Genomic DNA, 23,297 nt, shown 5'->3' on the forward strand with positions numbered 1-23,297 from the left:
TGATGAGACTTCTTTTTGGCATGTTCTTTGTAGGTACTGTATTACTGGGGGTAGCAAAATTACTGTGTGTGACAAACTGCATCTGTTGCTTTGTTTCAAATATAGATTCTGAATAAATTATAAATCATGATTTGATGCACTTGTTAGGAAATTTGAGATGCTTCCATTGTTTCCAGGTATAAGTAGCTGTATTTTTTAAATAGGATATGCTTCATCACTTGATAGTGTGAAATTTTCTTGGCTGTCTGTTAAGGAACTTTTCTCAGTGTCTTTTCCAGAAAGCTGTCTTAGCCTCCAGTGTTTCCACCAGAGCTGTCATCTTTAATAGTCTTTGAAGAGTTTTTTTTCTTCCTTGAATTTGTCAGGGTGATTTATGAGCCACTGGATACTTCTGCAAAGTGGCAAAGATGCCACTGCTTACATCCCTATGTTCTATATGAAGAGCTGGCCCTTCTTTGCTCGCCACCTGACAGTTTTGTCTCACCTCTTTCATTGTGACACACAGGGACTATCGAAAAGCAGCTCATAATTTGGGCTTTCTTCATGTGATTCTGCTGACATCTTGCATCATCTTCTGCGTTGCATCTTTTCCAGACTGAGGAGTCCTGGTGAGTTTTGCTTCCCCATGGAAAGAGAGTTATGTTGTGCTCTGTTAAAGTTTTGTAACCAGTTTTAGCTCTTCTATAATCTTCTATATATAATCTTCTGTAGTTTGGACTTCTGATAGTATGAAGTTCTCACCTGATAATACTTTATGTCAGATTAATTGGAGAACTACTGGTGAATGTTAGGGAACATTGCATACCTGGTAGCACGTAGCTGACTTTTCTCAAAGATTTACGGTATGACCTTAGATAAGAAGTAACCTGTGTATGTGTGGAATTTAGTGCTTGTAGTGCTTTTAATTAACAGCAGGTGCTGTGCTCAAAAATAGCCTGGGAAATGATATTGTTTTGAGACACTCATGAGATTTGTGGGGCACCTATCTTGTAAACAAGTATGCTATATAAGGAAGGGCTGTTGCCCTAGTAAATGAAGCTATTTGAACTCACACTGAGTACTTGCTTCCCACGCGGGCTGACGGGGGCTTGGGGGGCTCAACGTCGACTGGCGGGTAACCCTGTGCTGAGTGTTTTCCTGCATCTTTCTTGTAACTTTAGCATCTCTGTGAATGGCACTAGTCACATCAGAACTCATGGAAGTGAAGATTGATTCTGTTGCCTCCCTCCCCTCAATGTGACTTGACTCGCAGCTATCAGTGCAGAATTTTGTGTTATCACCAAACTGCTCATGCTGACAGTTCTATCTGCAGCTACCCAGCAAACCTTGTCAGTTAACTTTTCATCCCTTCTTGTAGGTACCTTGTTTGTTGCTTAGAAGACTGAGCTGTTTGCCAGTGTGGGAAAAGTGTTTGACCTCTGCTAGTAACTCTTGACATTGGCCAACCAGTTTAGCTATACTTCACAAGACTCAACAGCTGGGTAGAGGAGAGGGATTGGAATTGGAAGTCCTGTAATCTATTCTTAGAGCTGCCAGCTGGCTGGATGTTTATGGTGAATATAGCATTTTAGCAGTTAGAGTGAATGGTTAGAGAATGTGAGGATAAGTAGAAGAAAAAGTGCACAGGGAAAAGATCTGGTGAGAGACTTTGGGGGGAGCATCTCCTTTCTTTGGAGGGAACGAGATATTTCTTATTACTGAAAAAGGTACGTTATGCTTTCTCGTACACTGCTTGTGAATGCAAAATATTTTGTTAAAACGCAGTCGTAGCTATATATAATATATTGCTGTATATAATACAGTCATTGCTAAAATGGTCTTAATTGTAAATTTCTTTTCCAAATATATCTTCTTGGTAAAACAATACTAGAAAGTCTTTGACTTTTGTTGGAAAGACAGAAGACTCATAGCCCTTAATCCAGGTGGACTGAATGAAATACATGCTTTTCAAACGCCCGACTGAGTGAAAATACCACAGTCAGGAAGGTATGGAATAAAGACTGAATCTTATTGGTACCTCCCTGTTACTATTGCAAATCCAACTTTGAGTAGAAACTTGGAGAAGGGAAAACCTTGTTCTGCAAACTGAGGACTTCTCAAGAGAACTGCAAAAATGTTTTTGGTAGTGCTCATTGTTCAGGTGTTGTCCTTTGCATTTATTTGAAGGAAATTTCTTTCCGTTTCGGAAGCCGAGTTACTGACTGTGAAGGAAGTAGTTGCATAGTTCCATGACTTTTCTGAGATTGAGCTGCTGGATGCTAATTAAGTATGATGATGATTGAGAAATGACAAACAAAAGACCTGCTTTGGATAAATAAGAGCGTGTAATCAAGATGTGGTCATGACTTAACTCCTTCCTAATCAGGAAGTCGGTTCTGTGGTTTTCACTTTGCAAAGCAAAGGATTGTACCTGACTGAAAGCCCAATGTGTTCAATCCTCTGTATAACTTATTACCAAATGTGCAAATCTGTGCGTTGCTGACAACTCATTGGATGCAAAGGTATATGCGTATGAGTTTTGAAAGCTTTATGTAGATGTGCAGATTTTGAATCATTGTCCCTTTTAATATATTTGCTTTCCTTGCAAAAAAATGTGAACAGTTGTGTTTGTGGACTACAGCTTTGGAGTGCAACAGGTGGCAGACTAAGCTGACATAACACAGAGATAAAATCAGTTTTGAACCTGAACACTGAGTGGGTTTTGTACTAGCACCATGGGTGGTGCAGTACTCATTTGTGTGGGGCATGCATATGCCAGCCGTATTTACTGAAGGTGAAATACTTGCTTAATGTCATTAAACAAAGGAGAGCCCAAGAAAAGGGGTGAAGAAGCATCATCCAGTTAAATGTCAGAAAATGTTTGTATAAAATGCTTATATAATACTTTGTATTACTGCTATGTTTTTGTAACTTTAAATAGTGTGATCTTAGTATTGCTTTGTTTGATATAAACATCAATCTTTTTTGCATTTTCAAATATAAAACAACATGTTTTCTTTACGTAGGTTATAAAGCAGCTAAATGGAGTCTGAGCAGCTGTTTCATAGAGGCTATTATCGAAACAGTTACAACAGTATAACTAGTGCAAGCAGCGATGAGGAGCTTTTAGATGGAGCAGGTGTAATTATGGACTTTCAGACCTCTGAAGATGACAATCTCTTGGATGGTGATGCATCAATTGGTAAGTAATGCTAATTTCATCTTAAAAATTGCTATTGGTTGTATGTGGGCTTTTGTTTTTACATAAACAAAACCAACCCTTTTTCATAACCACTCAAAGCTTCCTTTTAATCTGTCCTTCAAAAGGATGCTTTAAAGTTAGAAGTTGTTGAGAATTTTCCTGTGTTCTTGCCCGACAGTTGCATTATATGGAACTAGTTCTGATGTAAGGCAGATATTAACTTCTGGCAAATGACAAACTCCCTGTCAAGTAAGGGAAATGTGACTATTCTGCAGCTGCCTAGTTTGCTTAGCTGTAAGGGGATTCTGAAGCATTACTGTCTTCAATATTTCTTTTTGCACAGAAATCAAGAGATAAATCTGTTTCTGCTTGATTCAGCTTCATATCTGCAAAACAGAGGCAAAAACTTTATAAGCAGAGGTGTTAGGGGCAGTGCAAAAACCGTGAGTGAGGCTTTGACTTGGTGAAGAGTTGCAAAGAAACAAGTATTGACAAAATCCTTGAAGTTGTACAAAGAAGAAAGAACTGAGGAGTGCTACCTTTTTTTTTTTTTTTAATAGATTAGTTACTAGAGTGAAAGTTTTAACATTCTCTTAGCAGTGATCAAAGAGAGGAATATAAAGGAGGGAAAGGAAGTAATTTCTGATAAACATAATAAATTTAGTTAAATATATGCTCTTGTCCTTTCCTATTGTTGCATGTAAACTCAGCCCGTCGAGTTTAATTTTTTTATCCCCCTTTATTCTCCCATTAACACTGTTGTCTTCCTGCTCTGCACGCACTTTCCTCTTTGCTATACTTAGCACTTTGATGTTGCCATTGTACTTGATAGTAGTTGTAGTGTTGCACGCATCCTTCTCATCTGTCTTCTCTATATGTAATCAGGTGTGTCTTGAATGTGCAGTTATTTAACTTGTATACTGATGCGGGTATCAAAAGGCCTGACACCCTCTATATGCGTAAAAATTCCTTCTACTGAATTACTTGGAAAACATCAGCATTAGGAAGTCAAGTACTTGATAGTTATGAATTATAAGTGAACAGCTGTCTTCTTTATGTACTACATATCTGGCTTTTTTAATAAAGTGAGTACCTTGCTTGTTTAACGTAGTACTTCTATACTGAAGGTCTGAAACTACTGTGGTTATTATTTATATGAATCCTCTGTATCGTTTCAAACTTTAACAAGAAATGCAATTTGCAGTAGAATAAATAGTTTCAGAGCCAATATTCTGCCCCTTACTTGCTGTGAAATTATATCCATAAATTGAGATAGGTAGATGAGGTGATAGCTCAAAAGCAATGTTAATTGCTGTGTATTCTAGCAGTTCTTATCTTATTGTGATACTGAAGTACTGGAATGTGCACTCAAATGTAAATATTAATGTATTTTCTTTACTGGCATTGAATTTTTTTTTGCTAATGGCATGTCTGCTTGCCGTAGTTCTGGTTACTCAGCACGCAATAGTAATAAGCACTATACCTAAATGAATGGTGATTTATCTTCATTTATGCATGGAAAATGTTTTCTAGAGAGTAAATCATAGTAAACAGAAGTAAATCAGAATTTGCTGTAAATTTTCTTTTCAAGGTTTTAAGAACATACTTCCAAGGAAAGCTTTAAGTAAATGCAGGAAATAAGTACTTGTGATTCTCGCTCCTTAAGTTTCTGAACATGTGAGGTGGTTCTTCTGTGTGTTTTTAATTCAGCAAATCACACTGGCAAGACCAAGCAAGCACTTCACTGTTGGACTACCTGCGCCCTTTTTTTTTTCCCTGTAATTTTTTGTTACAGACTTCAGCAGCAACTGTTTTTTGGTTGTTGTTGTGGTTTTGTTTTGTAAATACTCTCATTCTTTAATCTTCCTGTTATTAATGTGTTTTTGTTCTGTTGAATGTAAGTACAGAATTCACCATACAGGGACTGGCTTGCTCTGGTAACTGGAACATCTCATGCTTCTCAGCACTGCAAGCCCTGCAGAACCATGTGCACTTACAGCCCTTAGGTCTAGTGCTGTGTTTTAGCTGATGAATCCTGCCAAAATCCCCAGCCCTATTTAGATATATATGTTGATTGTACATTATGACTGTAGGTCTGGAAGAATTTGTGAGCCTGGTTTCTTTTCTACTTGTAGAACATGGCAATAGTGTATCTGTACTTAAAATGATTGTGAAGTAATATGGGTAAATTGATGGCTGTATTGCTACAGAAAGTAAGCTTGGAGTACAGGCATATATTTATCCTACCTGGAGAAGTTGTCTTGGACAAAGAAGCATTCATCATAATTTTACAGTTAATGTAATAAAATACAAAACTACAGATTTTTAAAAAGCAAGTCTGTGCAACAAGGGGAAAATACTGGACTAAGAAATTCTTTTTCACCTAGTGATCACTTAACCATAAATTATGTGTACATTTTGACAGAGGAAAAGCTAACAATGTGGAATTTCTAAATTAATTGTAGTCTTCCCCTTCCTTGTTCAGAGAGTAATAAGTTAATGGAGCAAGCCTCTCCAGTAGGCTTGGTATGGCCTTCACCTATCAGAACGCTGATTCAATGAAGCCTGCTCAGCACTGCCATTCACATTAACAGTCACACTTAACTGCGACTCACAAAGTCATTGAGGCTATTAGTCAGTGGTGAATATGCCTTCTGTTGAATGCGTGTGGAAATGGGGTGATACTGGGAAAGAATACTAATGATATATTCTACTTGTCTCATGTGGGAAAATGCTTTGTGTTATATAGGCCTAAACATATGAACATTAGCTGGAAGTAGTTTCCAGAAGGGCTTAGCACCTAAACTTGTAGATATCTTTATTAATACTTGGCTGACAGAGATGTGCCTTTTTTCTTAGTGTCACTTTTGATTTTCAGTTTGAATGATTTTATGTAGTTCCATGTGGGAAATTGACCACTGATGTTTTACAACAATCCTGTTTCTCTTCACACCTTCTGAAAGTATGTATGTTAACTGTCCTTTGCTGTGTCACCTGAGCAGAATACAGAAGTTGGCAAGGCAGGGCGCTTGGAATTCAATGATTTTTAAGGCCCTTTCCAACCTAAGTCATTCTGTGCAGTATTACTGTACATGTCAATATGTATAGCAATCATATCATAATTATATGCATAGTTTATTGTATGCCTGTTATGTTATGCAAATGTAACAGCTACTGCATAAATTTCAGACATAGCAGCAGCATTATGGAAAAGAAGGCGGCATAGTGAAATGATATGAGGAGATCTGTAGTATTTAGTTTAAAAAAAAAAAAAATTACACTGGAGTAGTTCAATATTTTCCATCATTTTACGTGGGGAAAAGGTACTGTTTCTAAGCAGAAGTGAAATTTCCAGAAAAAAAATGTTTTACCAGATTACTCTTTTAACTGGTAGATGGATTAGGAGATGAAATGTTCTTTTTCTTACAGCATAGGCTTCCCTTGCCTTTCTCTAAAATCTGAGAGACTCAACTCTTGGCTGGGCCTGAAGGTTGTGTGTTTATTCAATTTTTTTATTTTTTTTTCTTTTTGTGACTCTGGTTTCAACAACCAGTGAGGTGAAGCTGAGAGGTTTCCATGGTTTTCCTCAGAATTGAGATTTATTCGTATGATGGAAGAGAAGACTACATCAGCTTTAACTGTTGTTGCTGAAGTGTAAGGCAAATTCAGCAGAAAGGTGGATTTTCATATTGGTGTCAGACTACAGTTTTTTCGAGGCGCTGGCTGAAATCAGGTGATTATGTGCACTAAAAATGGTTTACGAACAAGTGATCTTGGTGATATTTACGTCTCTTGGTACTTTGATCTGTCTGTGGGAGTCTGTGTCCTGAGTGAGCTTGGAGCTCTTTTCAATGGCTTTGGTGCTTCTTGCTTCAGTTGAAGAAAGAATTGAGTTGCTTATATTGCGACTTCAGTGTGAAGACAGTTTACAGTCTGGCATATGGTGTTAACGTAAAATTGGCAATAGTTAACCTTATATATGACAACCTGTAAACTGGTAATTCAAAAGCTGCTGCTAGAGTCGCTAGTATCTGCTTGCAGCGATAGCAGCACCACTGAAAAGCATTATTGTCTGCCAGGAGATAATAATGCTAAACACTGCAGACACCCTAAACTGTCCTTCCCTGTGAGCTGGAGTCCTTTGCCTGAAGTAAGGTGAAAGACAAAAGTACTCAATTTTTAGCCTCCTAGAGGGGCACTAACCGGTGGCACTAAAATATGGCATAGTCAACTAACACAGTCATTATTTGAGGAACGGGATGTAATTTTCAGCAAGTGCAGGTGGTTCTATATAAAGACAAATTATTATCACAGAAGAGGTTAAATGTTCAAGAAAGATCTAGAGATTGTTTACTTTTCCAACAACACATGAACATCTTTTCATGTGTATGCTTTTTTCTGCTTGGCAATCGCCGCTTATAAAGATTACAAAGAAAAAGAACTTCCATTAAGAACTTCAATTCTCGATACATTCTTTGCACCGGAAAATTTCATTATAAGATTATTCCTGTTATCCACAGCTGATGCAAGCACAAGTCTTCAAAGTCATTTTGCACCATTGACATGGTTTTTGCTCCATAAACGCAGTATAAGACCTGGACATACCTCTTCTTGAAATTATATACAAACTGTTTTTGAGTGAGTAATATTTGCATTAAAGGACTCATTGTACTTCTTAGGTAAGGATTATATTTGCTCTCACATGATTCCATACAGACTGGGGCGTGAAATAATTTGTACCGATCCTAAGAGCAACTGTGAGCCACAGCTAGTTTCTTTGAAGTAGCTAACTGTTCAGTTATTGCTTATCTACTCTTTTTTTCCTATCTAATTGTAGTTAGAGCTGCAGACTTTTTGCCTGTTTCCTCATATTAGTAATGAGGCTGAAAACGGGATATCTGGCAAGATAGAACCATACTTTCTTTTACCTTTTTTTAATTGATAATGCATGAAGTTAATGCTGTTAATCTGTCTGCAACACAAGTTACTAAACACTATGTTTACATGGATAACTAGCTAATTAAAAAGGTTCTTCCTTCCAAGACTTCAAAAATCCCTGGCAGAAAACAGTAACAGGAAAGTTGACTGGAAGATTCTTGGGTTAAGGGGAAAAGGGATTGAAGGGAAAAAAATATCTTAGTTATCAGATGCATGAGTTGGAGGTGTTTGAAGTATTTTTTGTATCTTATCTGTTTATTGTCGTGGTGATTCTCCTTAATTCAAATGTCACGCCTTGCAGTTGATCCATAAGATGTTTGGTTATGAAATACGGTGTATACTGTGACCTGTTACTTTTTTGAAGTGTGGTTATTGTCTGTGATGTTACTTCTTTAGTGTGATTATTGTCCAAAATGAAAGTTCACTTCATCCTGTTCTAGTTGAAAAGCCTGTAGTAATTTTTCAGCGTTAGTCTGGGCTTCCACTGTATTTAAGGACTCACTGTGCTTCTTAGGTATGGAACGTATTTTGTTTTACTACAGCTTTTATGATCTTTTATTGATTCATTTCACCGTTGCTTTGTTATCTAAAATCAGTTAAAGGATATTGATACAGTTTTAACCAAGTCAGTGTCAGGCTCCAGTTTTTTCTACATAGGAGAATGTTTGTGCTTACTAGCCCATTAGTAACAGTTACAGCTTTTCATATGCATGGATGGCACAGGGATGTTACCTTGGAAGCGAATATCGGTATCTCTCTGATATACAAGAGCGGCTATGCTGGGTCAAACGACAGGCTGACCTAGCTCAGTATCCTGTCTCTGACAGAGATCCAGGGTACTTGAGGAAGAGTTAAAACTGGGTGTGTGGGTGATCGTTCCTCTCTCTGAGTTCTTGTACAGCAATCCTGTTTGGCTGAGGACCTTTCTGTACCTAGTGGTGGTTGCTAGGTTTTTAGTCCTTTTCAGTGGATCTTTCTTCCACTGACTTCTTTCTGTGAAGTAGTTCTCTAGCATGCACACCATCCTTTGACAAATTCCACCGTCTTATATGGAGAACCATTGCCTTTTCTTTATTTTGAACATAAATCCATGTATAAATACTGCTGACAGCAGCTAAAACTGCCAGAGTCTTGGCTTGGCTTGGCTAACACAGACTATACATTAGCATGGACTGACACGCAGACTTCATCACTCACCCTTGTACAACCTAAATGCTTAAACTATTCTTTTTGTTGATAGTTGCAGCTATGGAAAATCTTTTTTGTGGGACACAGGGTTTTTAAGGGATGTTATGAAGCTTATTGAAATGAAACTGCTGTTGATACGAGAAACGTTCGATATGAAACTGGAACGAGGTGACCTAACACTTGGATGACTTGATTGTCTTGCTAAATACTTGCACTGTGATAAGGCCTATTACCCCTTGGCACAGGGAATGGCATAGTGCTGTCTCTGTGAAAGGTGGTAGTCCTCCTCTCTCTTTTAAGGGGACAGAGAGGAAAGAATCATCAGTTAAAACCCCCATGTCTCCCACCGAAAAGAACAGCATTAGAGCGGAATTGGAGCAAAGCAGTGAACAGTTTATTAATCAATTCTATGAAATATCCAAACAGGTTGTAGCTTATGTTTTTCCTCTCTGTGTACAATGTATACTTGTTAGGAAAAATTTGTTGTCCTTGCCTTCTTTTTGTAGTGCACTTGATCCTCCAACACTGTAGCTCTTATTAGAGCAGATGGTTGAAAATAAAACTGTTTTCCATTGCTACTTCCCGTCTCTCTTACCTCTATTCTACGTTAAGGATTTTTGGTTTGCTTAGCTGGACCTTGCAGCTATCTCATGCTTTGAATCATCTTTATGACCTTTTTCTGGACCTTTTCCAATATCTTTAAGGAGGGGATCAGAACTTCACAGAGCATTTGGAAGATAGACGTGTCGTGGAAATAGAGTAGAAGGCCTTCAACTTTATTCTGACTACTGCTGGGTGTTGAGTTCATAATTTCATGAAATTCAAATATGTCTTGCATAGGATGGTATTTTTTTAACAAAACTGGTGTTGATATTGCATCTGTGTTCATACAGCTTATGTACATATGGAGAAGATTCAATATACATGACGATAAGAAGTAAGCTTAATATATACGTGGCATGACTAGGGAGCTGTATACCTGATGGTGCAACTCGAACACAGAAATCAAACTGAAAGATGAAGATACTGGCCAAAAGTAAACATCCCTAAAGCATAAAAAAGCAGTCTAGTGGTTAAAACCTATATCCTTACACGCACTTAGGTAAGATGAAAAATGATTTTATTAGCAGAATTTTCGATATTCCTATAGGAGGGAGAAATAAACATAAGGAAAGCTGCTAAGCTGGTCAGGCCATCTTCCTAAGATGCCACATCTTCTAACCAGTGAGCTGTAATTACACGTTTAGCAGATTTAAATGTGAAGAAGGGAAGTGTCCTACTGGTTTTTCACCTTCACATTGTTTTCTTAGTAAGAGCTTATCCTATAGAGGAAAAGAACAGAAAAAGATAGGAAATAGCTAATAGCTAAGAGACTAAGAAAATGAAAGCAACTTGATCTTATGTGTGCAGAAAATAGCATGCTTTTATTTCAAAATCTTCCTTGCATGATTAGTACAGTAAAACTAGATATTTTTTACTGGAAATGTAATGCAGACCAACTTGAAAAAACAGAACAAACAAACAAACAAAGGTCTCATGGCTGATAGCTCTATGTAGCCTGATCACAAGGGGTTTCTTCCACAGCCACTGGGGTATCGATGAAGAACAGTGTGATGGACAAACCTGGAAGGAAGTGTAAAGAAACCTGAAGAGAATCGTCTTGTCTTTTGGGTGAAGATGTCACAGTAGTCTTTAGGGACCGAAGGCTTATTTTTTGTAGGTTTTATTTTTGGTCTTACGTGTTAATGTTGCACCGTGTCTTCATTATTTGCCCTTTTTCAAATCTCTGTTTCTTTCTTCTACCCTAATGTTTTGCCTGGCAGTGAGGAGCCTTTGCCCATATTTCACTGACACGCAGTGAAGTTCCTCAATCCTGAGAGGGGAGTCAGTCTCAGAAATCATTACTCAGTGTGCTTGTGGCTGTATGACCTGTTTTACTGCATTGTTTGCCAGTTGGGTTTGACTTCAACTACCTTTTGTGTCTGGCCAGTGACAAAAAGCACCACTGTAAGTTATACCATGTTGTAAAAGCATAATTCAGGAACCTGTGATTGGCCAATGAAGAAGCAAGCTTGTTAGGCTCAATCCTGGAATAAATCGTTCTCTGCTGGGTGAAAAGATTGCGAGCAAAATTAAGTAAAAATTTGTAGGAAACAGTTATGAAAAAGTGAAAGTCAAATTGAGAAGACAAGCTATTTTCTTCCTGTATAATAAAATGCAAATAGAATAAAACTGGGAATATACAACCGTTAAACACGTTCCTCTGGGCTTCCTTGACTCCTGTTTTGTGGAAGCCCCATCTGCCATTAAGAATGTAGCAGCGTATGTTATAAATTTGTTCGCATTTGCATTATGTTTGGTCTTACATTTTCCTGCCCTGGTTTGTGTGTCTCATTGAGGCTTTTGATGAGACGGCAGTGGAAACAGTAACAGTCTTGTGTATTATGGCTTGATACAGAGCTGGGGAGCCTTTTGCCAATACTGTTGTGATTGAGCACTGGTTTTATAATGAATGAAATGAGTTTGGGTCTCTGTAATTTGAAAAACAAACAAACAAACAAAAAAACCCAAAAAAACCAGATATTACCGTGTCCAGTTTGAAAGTATGTGTGTCTGAACCTCATTTCTTTCTATTTTTCCTTCCTTGTGATTGTACCTTGAAGTTATTTCATCCTGGACCTGTCTGGGGACTAGGAGAAGGCTGTTTGTCCTTCTTGTATTGTCTATAGTTTTCCTCCTGCTGTCCTTGTGTGACCCACAGATAAGAAAGCTTCATGATTTTGTACAGAATGAACACAGATTGATGGGGCTGCAGGATCAGTATACTGAGGTAAGTTAGGTAAAAGGAGATGTCAAGATGGTGGAGTGATTCGATCTGGGCTAGTTTGGTCACATGGATTTAGAAAACGGTGAATGAAAGAGGAAATTAGAAACAAGGTGGGAGAATAAAGTAGGAAGGAAAAGGAAAGGAAAGAAGAAGAAGAAGGAAACAGTAGAGTTTGGGACACTTGATCTATTTAGGTACCCTGTTATAAGTGGATGCTTTCATATGCGACCATGAACTGAGGGTGTATATGGATTAAATTAATTTCAAAATGGTTGGAGAGTAGCTGTTTTGTGAGACAGCTCTTGCGTAGTGTTTTCAAGTTAACATTACCTTTTAGCTGCTGAAGGAGAAGCTTTTGTTTTGAATAATAGGGAAGAAAGTGACAGCAGAGTCACCGAAATCTTTTGCATCAGTAGCGTTGACATTTGGAATTATCTGACACATTTTTGGCACTTCTTGTTATTTAAGATCAGCGTCATCATTCTTACACTGGGTATTTGATAAAAGACCTAATTTTAATTTTCATTACCTGTTGCAATGAAATTACATGCTCTGTGATCAGAATAAATCATGTAATTGAGGGAACAGAAATTGTTTGGTTTATATGTAGCAAGGTGTTTGGCTGACTTAAACTCAGCTTACTTCTTAATACAATCTGGTGGAATAGTGCTTCACAATTAAGATTCTCTCTCCAGCCTTGGCTAAGGAGGCTTTTGCACCTCTGTAATACTTCTTTTCTTTCTATTGGCCTTGGTCTGTCAGCTGGAAACACTTTTTCCTGGGTCAGTCTGATCTGGCTAACCTCTAACTTGTTCATATATATTCAGATCCTGTATCTTATATGTGTTTTTCTCTCTCTTCTTCAGAGAAATAAAAGATAAGGTGTGGAGGAAGATTAAGGCAATTTTCTTCATTCTCAGTGTATTTTAAAGGCATGTCATCCAAATACATTGTGATATTTCCAGAACAATGGACTAAAGCTCTTGTCTGCAAAGATTGATGCGTTCAAGTGATGTTTAACAACAATATGTGCCTGTTGAGAACAATAGAAGTACTCAGATGTATGAAGTTATTTGGGCAAGGAGGATTTGTGGGATCGAGGCCTTAGTGTATAATTATAGTGATGAAATCTCTCTGAAGCAAGGTGCTGTATAAACCTGCTGCTCTAGGTACCAGATACACCTTTTGGAGGGATCTCAGTCATTGAAAATAAGGTTATTGTAAAACTAAATGTAGCCTTTCAAGGAGTGCTCCTAATGTCATGTACTCCAAAACACTTTGTTAATTACAGACACGATTTCAATGACTGCAATTCTGGATTTTGCTGGCCTTCACAACAGGAAGAACTGACACGCTTTTTCAAACCGTTGACAAGAGAATATTTTGGAAGTAGTAAATTGTATGGACTTATAGAAGTGGGGGGGGGGGGGAAAAGTCTGTCTTAGATCAGGTAACTTGCATAATATCTTTTTTTTGCTTTGTTGTTTTAAAAAAATAAGAATAAAGCAGCTTTCATTGTGTTGTAGGGAATGGAATAATAACTGCAGTGGTAGTGGTTATAAACAATGAGAACACAAACTGCTGGTAAGTGAGAAGGGAAAACGACTGTTCTGCTTAACACTTTACAGAGAACTGTGTTTGGCAGCCTATCTATAAGCAGCGACCTTGAAAGAGCTATTGCAAGTTAATATTAGGTAGGGTCTAAAAAATTTATGAAGGAAGCACAAAGTTGTATCAGTTTTACATTTTACATTTACAATTTGTCATTATTTTTCCTCATATTTAAAGTTCATGAGATACAACCTCCAGCTGGTCGCATCCTCTCTCTCTTCCAATTCAGTCTGGATTTTAGACCTCTGTAGAAATATCGCCTGTGACTCAGGGCAGCAAAAAAGTTTAGGTGAGCAGGCTGGCCACTGCTCTGCTGTAATGCGTTCTTGTGGTCAGTTCAAAGGCCTTCGCTAGCAGTATCTTAAACTAGCAGCGATCTTCCAGACTGTGTTATATGAGTTATTTGTAACCCTTATTTCATATTTTCTCCAACGTGGAATTGAATTTATAGTCTTGTCTGCTGCAGTCAACGTATCATAAATGCACTAACAGCTCATTCCGTAAGGATTTATTTTTCAGATTACAAAAACTGTTGCTGTATTTTTCCTGCTGCGAATGACTTTTCCTTTAGAGCCTTATAATAGGATTACTGACTCTTTCTAGTTACTGTTGAGATGTGGAACAGAAAATGTGCAAGGATTTCTTGCACTGCTTTTAAATCCAAGTCATGTGGATAATTTAGAGTTGAGAGGTGCTTTTACTCTGAAAAATCTGGGCACCTTCTGTGGTGCCAGAAGTGGTATCAGTGGCAGTGGGATAGTGTCGGAGCTGCACATGCATCTGCATGGGCACTCCCTTCATCAGAAGTAACGTGCTGTTACATTTTTTCTCTCTCGGCAATATTCAGACTGAAAAATAAATGATTTTACAAAGCAATTCATCTATCAGTTGATCAGCATTTCCCCACTGAAGATCTTGTGTCACGTTACTCTTTGAAAGCAAATCCTTAAATATTTGCTTTGAATACCGAGGGAACAGAAGCAACATTTAAAAATGTGTGCAAGTTGAGTGGTGTTCTTGTGATATGAAAAATAGCTTAGCCATTGCATAGTTGGTTAAAGATGTTGTGCCTTAGGATATGTATTTACTGTTTGCAGTGCTCGGGTGCTGCCCAGACTGTAACAGTGACGGTGTTACTGGTTGTCACGCAAACGCCTGGGTTAGCACGCATGGGTTGGTGCCAGTTTTGTGCCTAGGATTCTTATGGGATTCGGAGCACTTTGTCATCGTGTAGTGCAATGTAGCTTGAGCACGAACTTGTGTTTGTTATAATGGTGGTGTTTTTGTGTGTGTTTCTTTTGCCTCGGAGCTTTTTAACATGAACGTGGATGTTATGCTGATGTAATACCTGAACCCTCATCACAAAGCATTGACAGAGACCAGGCCGTCCTAGCTGGGTATTTGATAGTTCTGGCTTTGATGTTTTGCTCTTGAGATAAAACCCGAAGTTTTGTTCCTCAGGGTTCATCGTTCTCGTGTTTGAAGGCTGTCAATAGAAATAACGGGGACAGGCTTCCCCTCCCCCAGCGGTAACGGATCGATTTCGATCTTTTATGTCCTTTCCAAATAAACCATGATTACAATTGCTTAACTGTTCAAAAAAGACCCCGCTGGAGCGGCTCCGGGAAGCCGGACGGAATGAGCTCAGAAGCCGCGAGCCGGGCGGCGGCCCCTGCGTGCGTGCCCCCCGCTGCCGGCCGCCATGGCCGCCCGCCGGCCCGGAACCGCAGGGCTGGGCGCCGCGCGGGCGGAGGGGCCGGGGCGCGCGCGCTGCCGTCGCCGCGCTCCTTCCGAGCGGTGGGAGCCGTCCCTCCCGGGCGCGGCACCTGCGGGCCCAGGTAACGGGTGGCGGCGGCGGCGGCGCCTCCCGCTGACGTCAGGCGGGAGAGGCGGGGCCGGCCGCTGCGCCGAGGCGGCGGCGAGTAGGCTGGGCCCGGCCGACATGGCAGCGGGGCTTCGCTGAGCGCCGAGGCGGCACTCCGTCGGCGGGCGGGAGCCTCTCCTCGCCTCCATGGACGCCTCTTCCGACCCGTACTTGCCCTACGATGGCGGAGGAGACGGCATTCCGCTCCGGGAGCTTCATAAAAGAGGTGCGGGGCGTTCGCGCCGCTCTCAGCCGCGGGGCGGGAGCGCGGCGGGTTCCGGTCGCGGCCGGCCACCGCTGCCGCGGGGAGGCACTCGGAGCCGGCGGGCGCAGCCCCGTCCTCGGCCCGGCCGTTCTCCTCCGCGCTGATCCGCGAAGCCATCTCCTCGCAAGGAGTGGAGCTGCGGCTGCGACCGGCCGCGTCAGCGGGAGAGCGTGAAGTCATCTGTCTCGGGCCCTCCGTTAACCGAAACGCAGTGCTTGTGTCTGGCTCTGAAATTGCCCTACGTGCTTTTAGGCTCGACTCGTCGGTGGCGTCTCTGATAACGCGAAAAAAGAAAGCTGTGCGGGTTGCAGTATGTCAGTTGAGCTGGTAGTGCTGCGCTCTTGCAGAACTGGAGCTTGTGGCAGATCCTCACGCTGTTGCTTGGCCGGGAAGCCGATTAGCAGCAAGCCTGTGTTAGCAATGCCGAGAGAAATCCTCTTGTGAGCTCACCTTTTGTTTCTTACTGCACGTTTCGAGCAGAACACGTTTCATGAATATTTGGTTTTGTCATGGAGGCGAGTTGCAGAAAAGAGAACTTAAAGTTACGTCTTCAAATTCTGATGCTCCTTTTTTAGTTGGACTTGACGGCTAAGCCATTCTATTTGAGAACAGTGCGTTTCTTGCTTTAGCTTTATTTAAATTGGCAAATCCAAAATCAGAAATCTATCAATGTTTATGTCTGCTGGCAGTGATGTTAGAGGGGAGGTAGGCTGAGAACAAAGATATATTTCACGTAGATTAATATTTTCCCCCATACTTCAATTTATTGTTATATCTTTCCGTGTAAACTCTTATTTCTATACATAAATTAGGTCACATTTGAACTGTGCCCATGTCCATCTGGCATTTCTGTGTTTTAGTACATTAGATGAAAGGTTGTTGCTTTGTTACGGTTCTTACCTTGTTTGCTGACATACGCTCACAATGTCAACAAGTTCTGGGAAGGCTTACAGTATTTTCAGACTGGCAAATTTTAACGATGTTCAACCACTCAGTACTCTCTGCCCAGACCATTATTGTCTTGCAAATGCTGGATAATTTTTCTGCGTCAAATTTTAGAATCGCTTCTGAGAAATTGAGAATGGTCTTTTCCTGAAATGTTTGCAAGGTGTTAATTAGATTTCTTTTGATTGTTTTGGTTTTTCACGTGGATGGGAAAAGGAGTTGGCTGTACATGTTGATTACTCAAGATGAATGAATGTAGATAAGTGCAAAACACCTTAATACACTTTCAAGCTCTGCGGATTATAGTTAGATGTTTGTTGAAATGCAATCTGGCATCTAAATAGTGCCTAGCTTCTAAATAGTCTACAAATCCTGTAATGAAAACAGTTGGGGGCCAGACTGAGTGTTCCCATCTTGGTGACATCACTAGGTGCCAGCAGGAGAATTGCCCGTTGTGATGTGTCACTTTTTGCAGTTTCATTGAATTCACTTAAGGCTTGTACTTCTAATATTCTAATACAGCATTTCAAAACCAGTCTTACTGGTGCTCTTCTATTTGCTATAGCAAACTTAGAGGAAAACCAAACAGAACTCTGTGATTGTCATTGTTGCCATAATTTCTTGCAAATCTTAATTTGTCAAGTGCATATGACTCATAAGAAAATTGATTGTCCAGACCTTTACAGTTTGTGCAACAGATTTCATTAAAATTTGCATGTACTTCCCGCTGATCTATAATACCACAACAATCCTTGTTACTGTCATCTAGCTGTCAAAGTAAGGCTTAAAATGCTAGCAGAAAAAAACAGAAACTTAAAGTATTCTTAACATTTCTTTATATTATCTATGAAACCGGAACAGGCCGCTACCAAGATATTTTTCCTTGTGTAGTTCTCAGAGCATTGAGTAAGAAGTTAGGAGAAAATGGACATATACTTTGAGGGAACAAGCTTAGCTGTTCAAGCGTGTGGAATTTTTCCCCTTATTCACATACTTCCGTCCTGCAGAGTAACGTTCATGTCTTGCAAAACTGCATTGTAACAGCAAAGCATTTGTTGACTGCAGTGGCTCACCCACAGTGCTGCACCTCAACCAGGATGAAATGACTGTTTAACTCATTAGGGGATTTTAAGATATAACTATCAGACTTTACTAACATTTGATGAATTGAAATGCAAAGTATTATTATGTCTGACCCATTGATTTGCATTAGGAAGATAATTTTGTTTTCCTGGTGCAAATATGCCATGAAAGATAAAATATGAAGATTCTTAAAATATATATTGATTAGTTGTTTATCTTTTCCTAAAAGGGCAAGTAGTAAATGCGAGAGGAGGGTGAAAAAAAAAACACAACAGGAACAACATATATTACTGGATACTTCTTATCTGGACTTCCTTTAACTTGCTCTGTCTTGATGCTTTATGTAGTACTAGACCTCATTATCCTCTGTGGTATAGTGAAATACAACTGCAGGAACTCGATTCTAGTCTTATCTTTGGTAGTTAAAAGTACTATTTCTCTCTTTAGAAAGCATTTTGCAGTCCTCATTTGGATTTGCATAGATGACAATTAGCTGACGTACACGTTTTCAGAAGAATTAATAATAAGCCACTTACTGTAATATACGTTATATAACTATTTTTTTTTTCTTTGTGTTACTCAGTTGTTTCCCCTTAGGTATATTTTGCATTACTCTTCCTAGCTGGACTCACTTGATAGTGCCCAGTTATCAACATCTTGCTTATCTTCCAGCCATTCAGGGACATGTTCAATTTCCATCCCCTTTTATTTTTCCTTTTTTTCTGCCCTCCCAAACATAAACATTCATTTTACCATCCTTTAAAAGTTTGAAACATGAGCAGTAGCAGTATATTTCCAGCAGCCAGACTGTCAGTAGTAAAGCTGGAGCTTCAGCAAGCTTGGGGGTTGTTAACCCACTTGTATTTGTTATGGATGCATAGGCATGTTTTCAATTTTGGAAATCTGTAATCCAAATGAATGAAATGCTATGCTGTTGATAATTTGCAATGGAGTCACTAGCCAGGCGATATTAAAAACTTGTATGTGAAGAGCAGCATACCAAATTACATAGTTTAGTAATTTTTTTTGTCAGACAAAACAATTCGCAATATACTTCATTTGTTGTGCACTGAAGGCCCAGTCACCGCTGCAGGAAGGTGGTGGTCACAATACCCCGCTGCTTACAATACGCTGTTAGCAGTGGGGAGATTGTTGACGTGTACTAGTGTCTAGAAAGCTAATAGGGGAATCAATATTATGCTCTTCTTGGGCCTGAGCGTGGCCTGACTTGCAATAATCACATTACCAGAACTCTTGTTTTTGTTGCATCCTGTCTTTGCCTTCCAAAAGAATATTTAAGTACCTCTTACGTACATGCAGCGGCATTTAGAAATCTGATTATCTAAATTTTGGTTGTCTTGACTCTGTGGCCTTAGATGCTAGATTATTTCCCTTTTGTAATGTTTGCTTTACATAACTTCATGTATCTTCATGCATTTTTCTTTTTCTCTTTCCTGCACTGTCCATCTGATTTTTAATTAGTAGAGTTAACAGCGTGAGGATCCCTGTAATGCTTCACTTGCGCACCTGAAGTCGCATTTGATACAGCATGGACTCCATTCTTCAAGTAATTCAAGACAAAAGAAATCTGTAATAATAAAGCCTTTTTATTCCTCCTGCATCAAAGAAACAGAGAACTGATTCTCCTACCTAAAGTAAAAGCCAAAGTTATGCATCACATGTTAAAAAATACAAATATTGATCAATATTTTCCCACTTTGCCTTTTTCTCAGATTCCTGTGTGCTTGCAGTGCATGCAGGTCTGCAGAAGTCTTTGCTTCACTCTGAGGTGCCGCCATACAACTTTCTTAGCTCCTACTTTTTAAGGGCTTTTTTTAACTAGATTTTTTTTTTCCCAGAAGGAACGAGAGGAGAGGATTATCACTGACCTCTTCTGTAAAGCATTTTGATTGTTCGCCCTGTTCTTTAAATCTTGTTCAATGTTTTCCCGTTTTCCTCATGTATTATATTTGCCAGCTGATTTTTTTCTTCAGCTGCTATATATGTAGTCCTTTTGTATGAGTTTTGGTTGTAAAGCAGAGAGCAATTTGTAGCTGCGTGAAACTTAAGATTTGATGCAGTTTAGGAAATCAGTCTAAAGAGGCTGAAAATTCATAGCTGCACACAAAGGGAAAAGTATTACTTGATTACAAAGACTTAGTGGTCATTGATTATCAGTGGTAGTGAATGATGCACTCTGGCATGGCATGCTGTGCTTCTCATTCTGAAATTTAAAAATTATTTCTAGCCTGGAAAAGACAATGATGCTTAATGCCTTTTCTTGAGTGATGAAAGACAAATTTAAATAAATAGCCAGTTGTTTCCTTCCTTTTTTTTTTTTCCTCCGTTCACTGAAAGCCTTCTGTTTTGAAGTCTGAATATGGATACAGAAAGCAGCTCAGGTACTAAGACGTACCTTGTGTATACAAATCTTCTTTGTTAAAAGTGTAAATGATCTTTATGGTGTGCATTGCACCCAGGACTCTTCCCTGCCTCTGTTCCCCTAGCCACCTAATGCTCAAGGACACACGGGTGAAGCAAAGCCTTGGATTAGTATCTGGCCTCTGGAAAGATACAGCCCCTGCTGATTTTAGCACTCAGCAGGTTTGTATGGGCATGTAAGGGAGGGCTTATTCCAGCCTCTGGTGTAAACTGATTAGCTTCATTTTCACTTGCAACAGTGCATTTTTTTCTTCCTTTCACACTGCTTAAAGTAACACAAATGGAATGCATTGCACGGCTGTCAGCCAGAAGGACTGCACCTGAGCGGAGTAATGTGTAGTTGTGCATCTTCTAGAAAAAGGGTTGTGTGAGCTGCAGCAAGCTAGTGAATTCTTATTGTAGGGGTTAGTATTAAGTAGGTTATAGGGAAACACCTTGGAGAAATTGGATCCTGTGCTTGCTCTGACACTGGTTCCAATATCATAGAGTCATAGAATTCCTAGAGTTGGAAGAGACCTCTGAAGGCCATCTAGTCCAGCTCCCCTGCAATGAACAGGGACACCACAGCTAGATCAGGTTGCTCAGGGTCTGATCCAGCCTCACCTTGGAAGTCTCCAGGGCTGAGATGTCAACCACATCACTGGACAACCTGTTCCAGTGACTCACCACCCTCGCTGTAAGAGATTTTTTCCTTATATCTAACCTAAATCAATTGGCATTGCTTGTCTATTGTGTTCACAGTTCTGAGACCTTTTTAAACAGTCACCTTTGGGGATTTTGAGCTCTGTGAAATAGATATTGCCGAATACTGGCTGGATATTAATATTGATGTAGGAGTTCTGAATTGTTTCCAGCAGAAAGGCAAAATTAAAATTTAACAAGACCCCAAGGATCCGTTTATGTATTTCGGTGTAACTAGTCTGATAGTTTGTTGCTGTGGAAAGGAGTGAGCTTACGTACCATTCCCCATCTCCTCTCTCCCTCTCGGTCTCTCTCCCTCTCGTATCTGTTTTTGGCTGAAAGCACAGTACCTTGACTATAGGTCTGTTTAATAGCAGAATTATGCGTTCACCTGGTTAGTTGGATTAGAATGTTAGATTAGTTTACTGTGCAGACTCATGGTGTGCCAGAGATGATCCGGGGGTGAGAGTGGAAGTGTATGCCCAAGAGTGGGAGGGAGAAACAGGGTGAGCAAGATTAGCTCAGCCTTGCTGCATTGCTATGTCCTGAGAGATGTTTCATTTCAGAAAATGAACTAAGCTGATACAAGCTGAGTATTTTGTGATACGTATTCAGAAGACGCAGATTATATACTGTATAGCATATAGAAGGTGTCTTAGAATTTATGATAAAGTTCTGGTCTCTTGCTTACCAGCCAGCCTCTTGAGCCTGTTCATGTCCAGATTCTGTTCTCTGTGGAAGCTGTATCTGTGTGGATTTCTTCTGTAGATGGTACTGGGTAATTGTTCAGATAAGCACGTGGTGTAGAATCTCATAAAAATCTATCATGTACTGTTTTATTACCCAGGAAACACTATTTGTATTAAATATTGATGTTCTGCTTCTCATATTTTTTATGATACGAGAAGAAACACTGCACATGAGGGAAGAGTCAGGAAGGATTCTTGAACAGCTGTGCAGGAATTGGGAGCATCATGTATGTTATAATACCCCTTCCTTGTGTGAAACAGTATACTTAAATAACTGAAGCATGTGTTTCCCTCATTTCTTAAAGTTTTTTGAGTGTACTTTCAGTGGGATTTTTTTTAATCATAATGTGGAAACTGGAACCCAGTGCCTTCCCAGAGGAGAGAACCTCAAGAAGTAAGAACCTAGATCATTGGCTCTTCAGTTCTTCATACCAGGGACAAGGATAGGAGCACCCTACAGATGTTTATGACCTAATGGATTCCTTCACTGAGTGCTTGTTTTGAGAGATCTGTGAAATGAGAAATTCAACCTCGCATGACTGTCAGCTGCTTACATTTTGATTTACTAGTGTTCCAAAATGCTTTATCTGGAAGACTTTTAAACTGTGTCATAGTGAATGAGTCAGTAATGATTTGGTCATATTCTAAAGGTATTTGTCTTTGCCTTTTTCTTTTAAAATGAATTAGCACAAAACTTACAGGTATCTTCCTTTAAAAATAAACAAACAAAATCCAGGATTTCTCATCAGCTGCATGTTGCCAAGCGTTGCTTTCAAATCTCTGGAAAGAAATCTGTGAAGTTGCCAAAATATGAGGGATCACTACTACTATGAGGTGAAAATGCCTTACATAGCATGTGACAAATGCTTTGTAACCTACATAAATCAACTTTTAGTCATGTGTTTTGTCACAGTTTGAATGTCAGTCCAGACTGTGAACAGCTTCTATGATGCATGTATATGGAGTGTAAGGAAAGGGAGATTCCTTGCTTCGAGGAGGAGAGGCAAGGAGAAAGCTGTAACATCTGAAACAACTTGTGTGAGTATAGCAAAATATTTGTTTTGTAATTTCTTTATTCCTGCCTTGTGTGAGGAGAGACTAGCCAAACAAATCTAAGTTGGATCGGTGTTTGGAGCCAACGGCCATTTTGTATCTGTCCATGTTCAGAGGGAAATTAGGAGGGCCAGTGTGGTGTATGTCAGTTCCTGCAAGGACTGCTTTCTCCATCAAGCATCCACTCGAGCTATTTTGGTTGGTATTTTTTCATTCTCATTTACAAACAAAACACGTTTTGAGAAGTGAGTGGTTTTTAATTACCTTCTGTGGTAATTAATAATTTCCTGCTTGGAGGCTAGACTGTTGTGTTGAAAAATACATATGAGTGGCAAGGATTTTAACACAATCTTTAAATTGGAAATAAAGCAATGGAGGTGGCATGACATGATGAAGCTTTCCATGTGTTTATGCTTATGAAAATGATTACAGTCATAGCTGGAAGGAACTCGACTTACAGAGTGGAGTGG

At 39.6% G+C, this 23,297-nt stretch overlaps 1 protein-coding gene across 8 annotated transcripts in view; it reads left to right on the top strand.

Annotated features, from left to right (window-relative positions):
* CLCN3 (chloride voltage-gated channel 3) overlaps nucleotides 1-23,297 on the top strand; it is a 59,975-nt gene that overhangs the window by 11,686 nt on the left and 24,992 nt on the right. For 5 of the 8 annotated variants that reach the window (XM_021396928.1, XM_021396926.1, XM_021396932.1 and 2 more), the window contains exon 2: nucleotides 3,006-3,181. In XM_021396928.1, coding sequence (XP_021252603.1) covers nucleotides 3,022-3,181 — 160 coding nt within the window. In that variant the 5' untranslated portion in view covers nucleotides 3,006-3,021. Of the gene's footprint in view, nucleotides 1-505; nucleotides 609-3,005; nucleotides 3,182-15,625; nucleotides 15,836-23,297 lie in introns of those variants that run through there. The other 3 variants (XM_021396929.1, XM_021396930.1, XM_021396933.1) reach the window with 3 other exon arrangements.

This window comes from Numida meleagris, chromosome 4 (assembly GCF_002078875.1).
Source record: "Numida meleagris isolate 19003 breed g44 Domestic line chromosome 4, NumMel1.0, whole genome shotgun sequence".
Classification (NCBI taxonomy): domain Eukaryota; kingdom Metazoa; phylum Chordata; class Aves; order Galliformes; family Numididae; genus Numida; species Numida meleagris.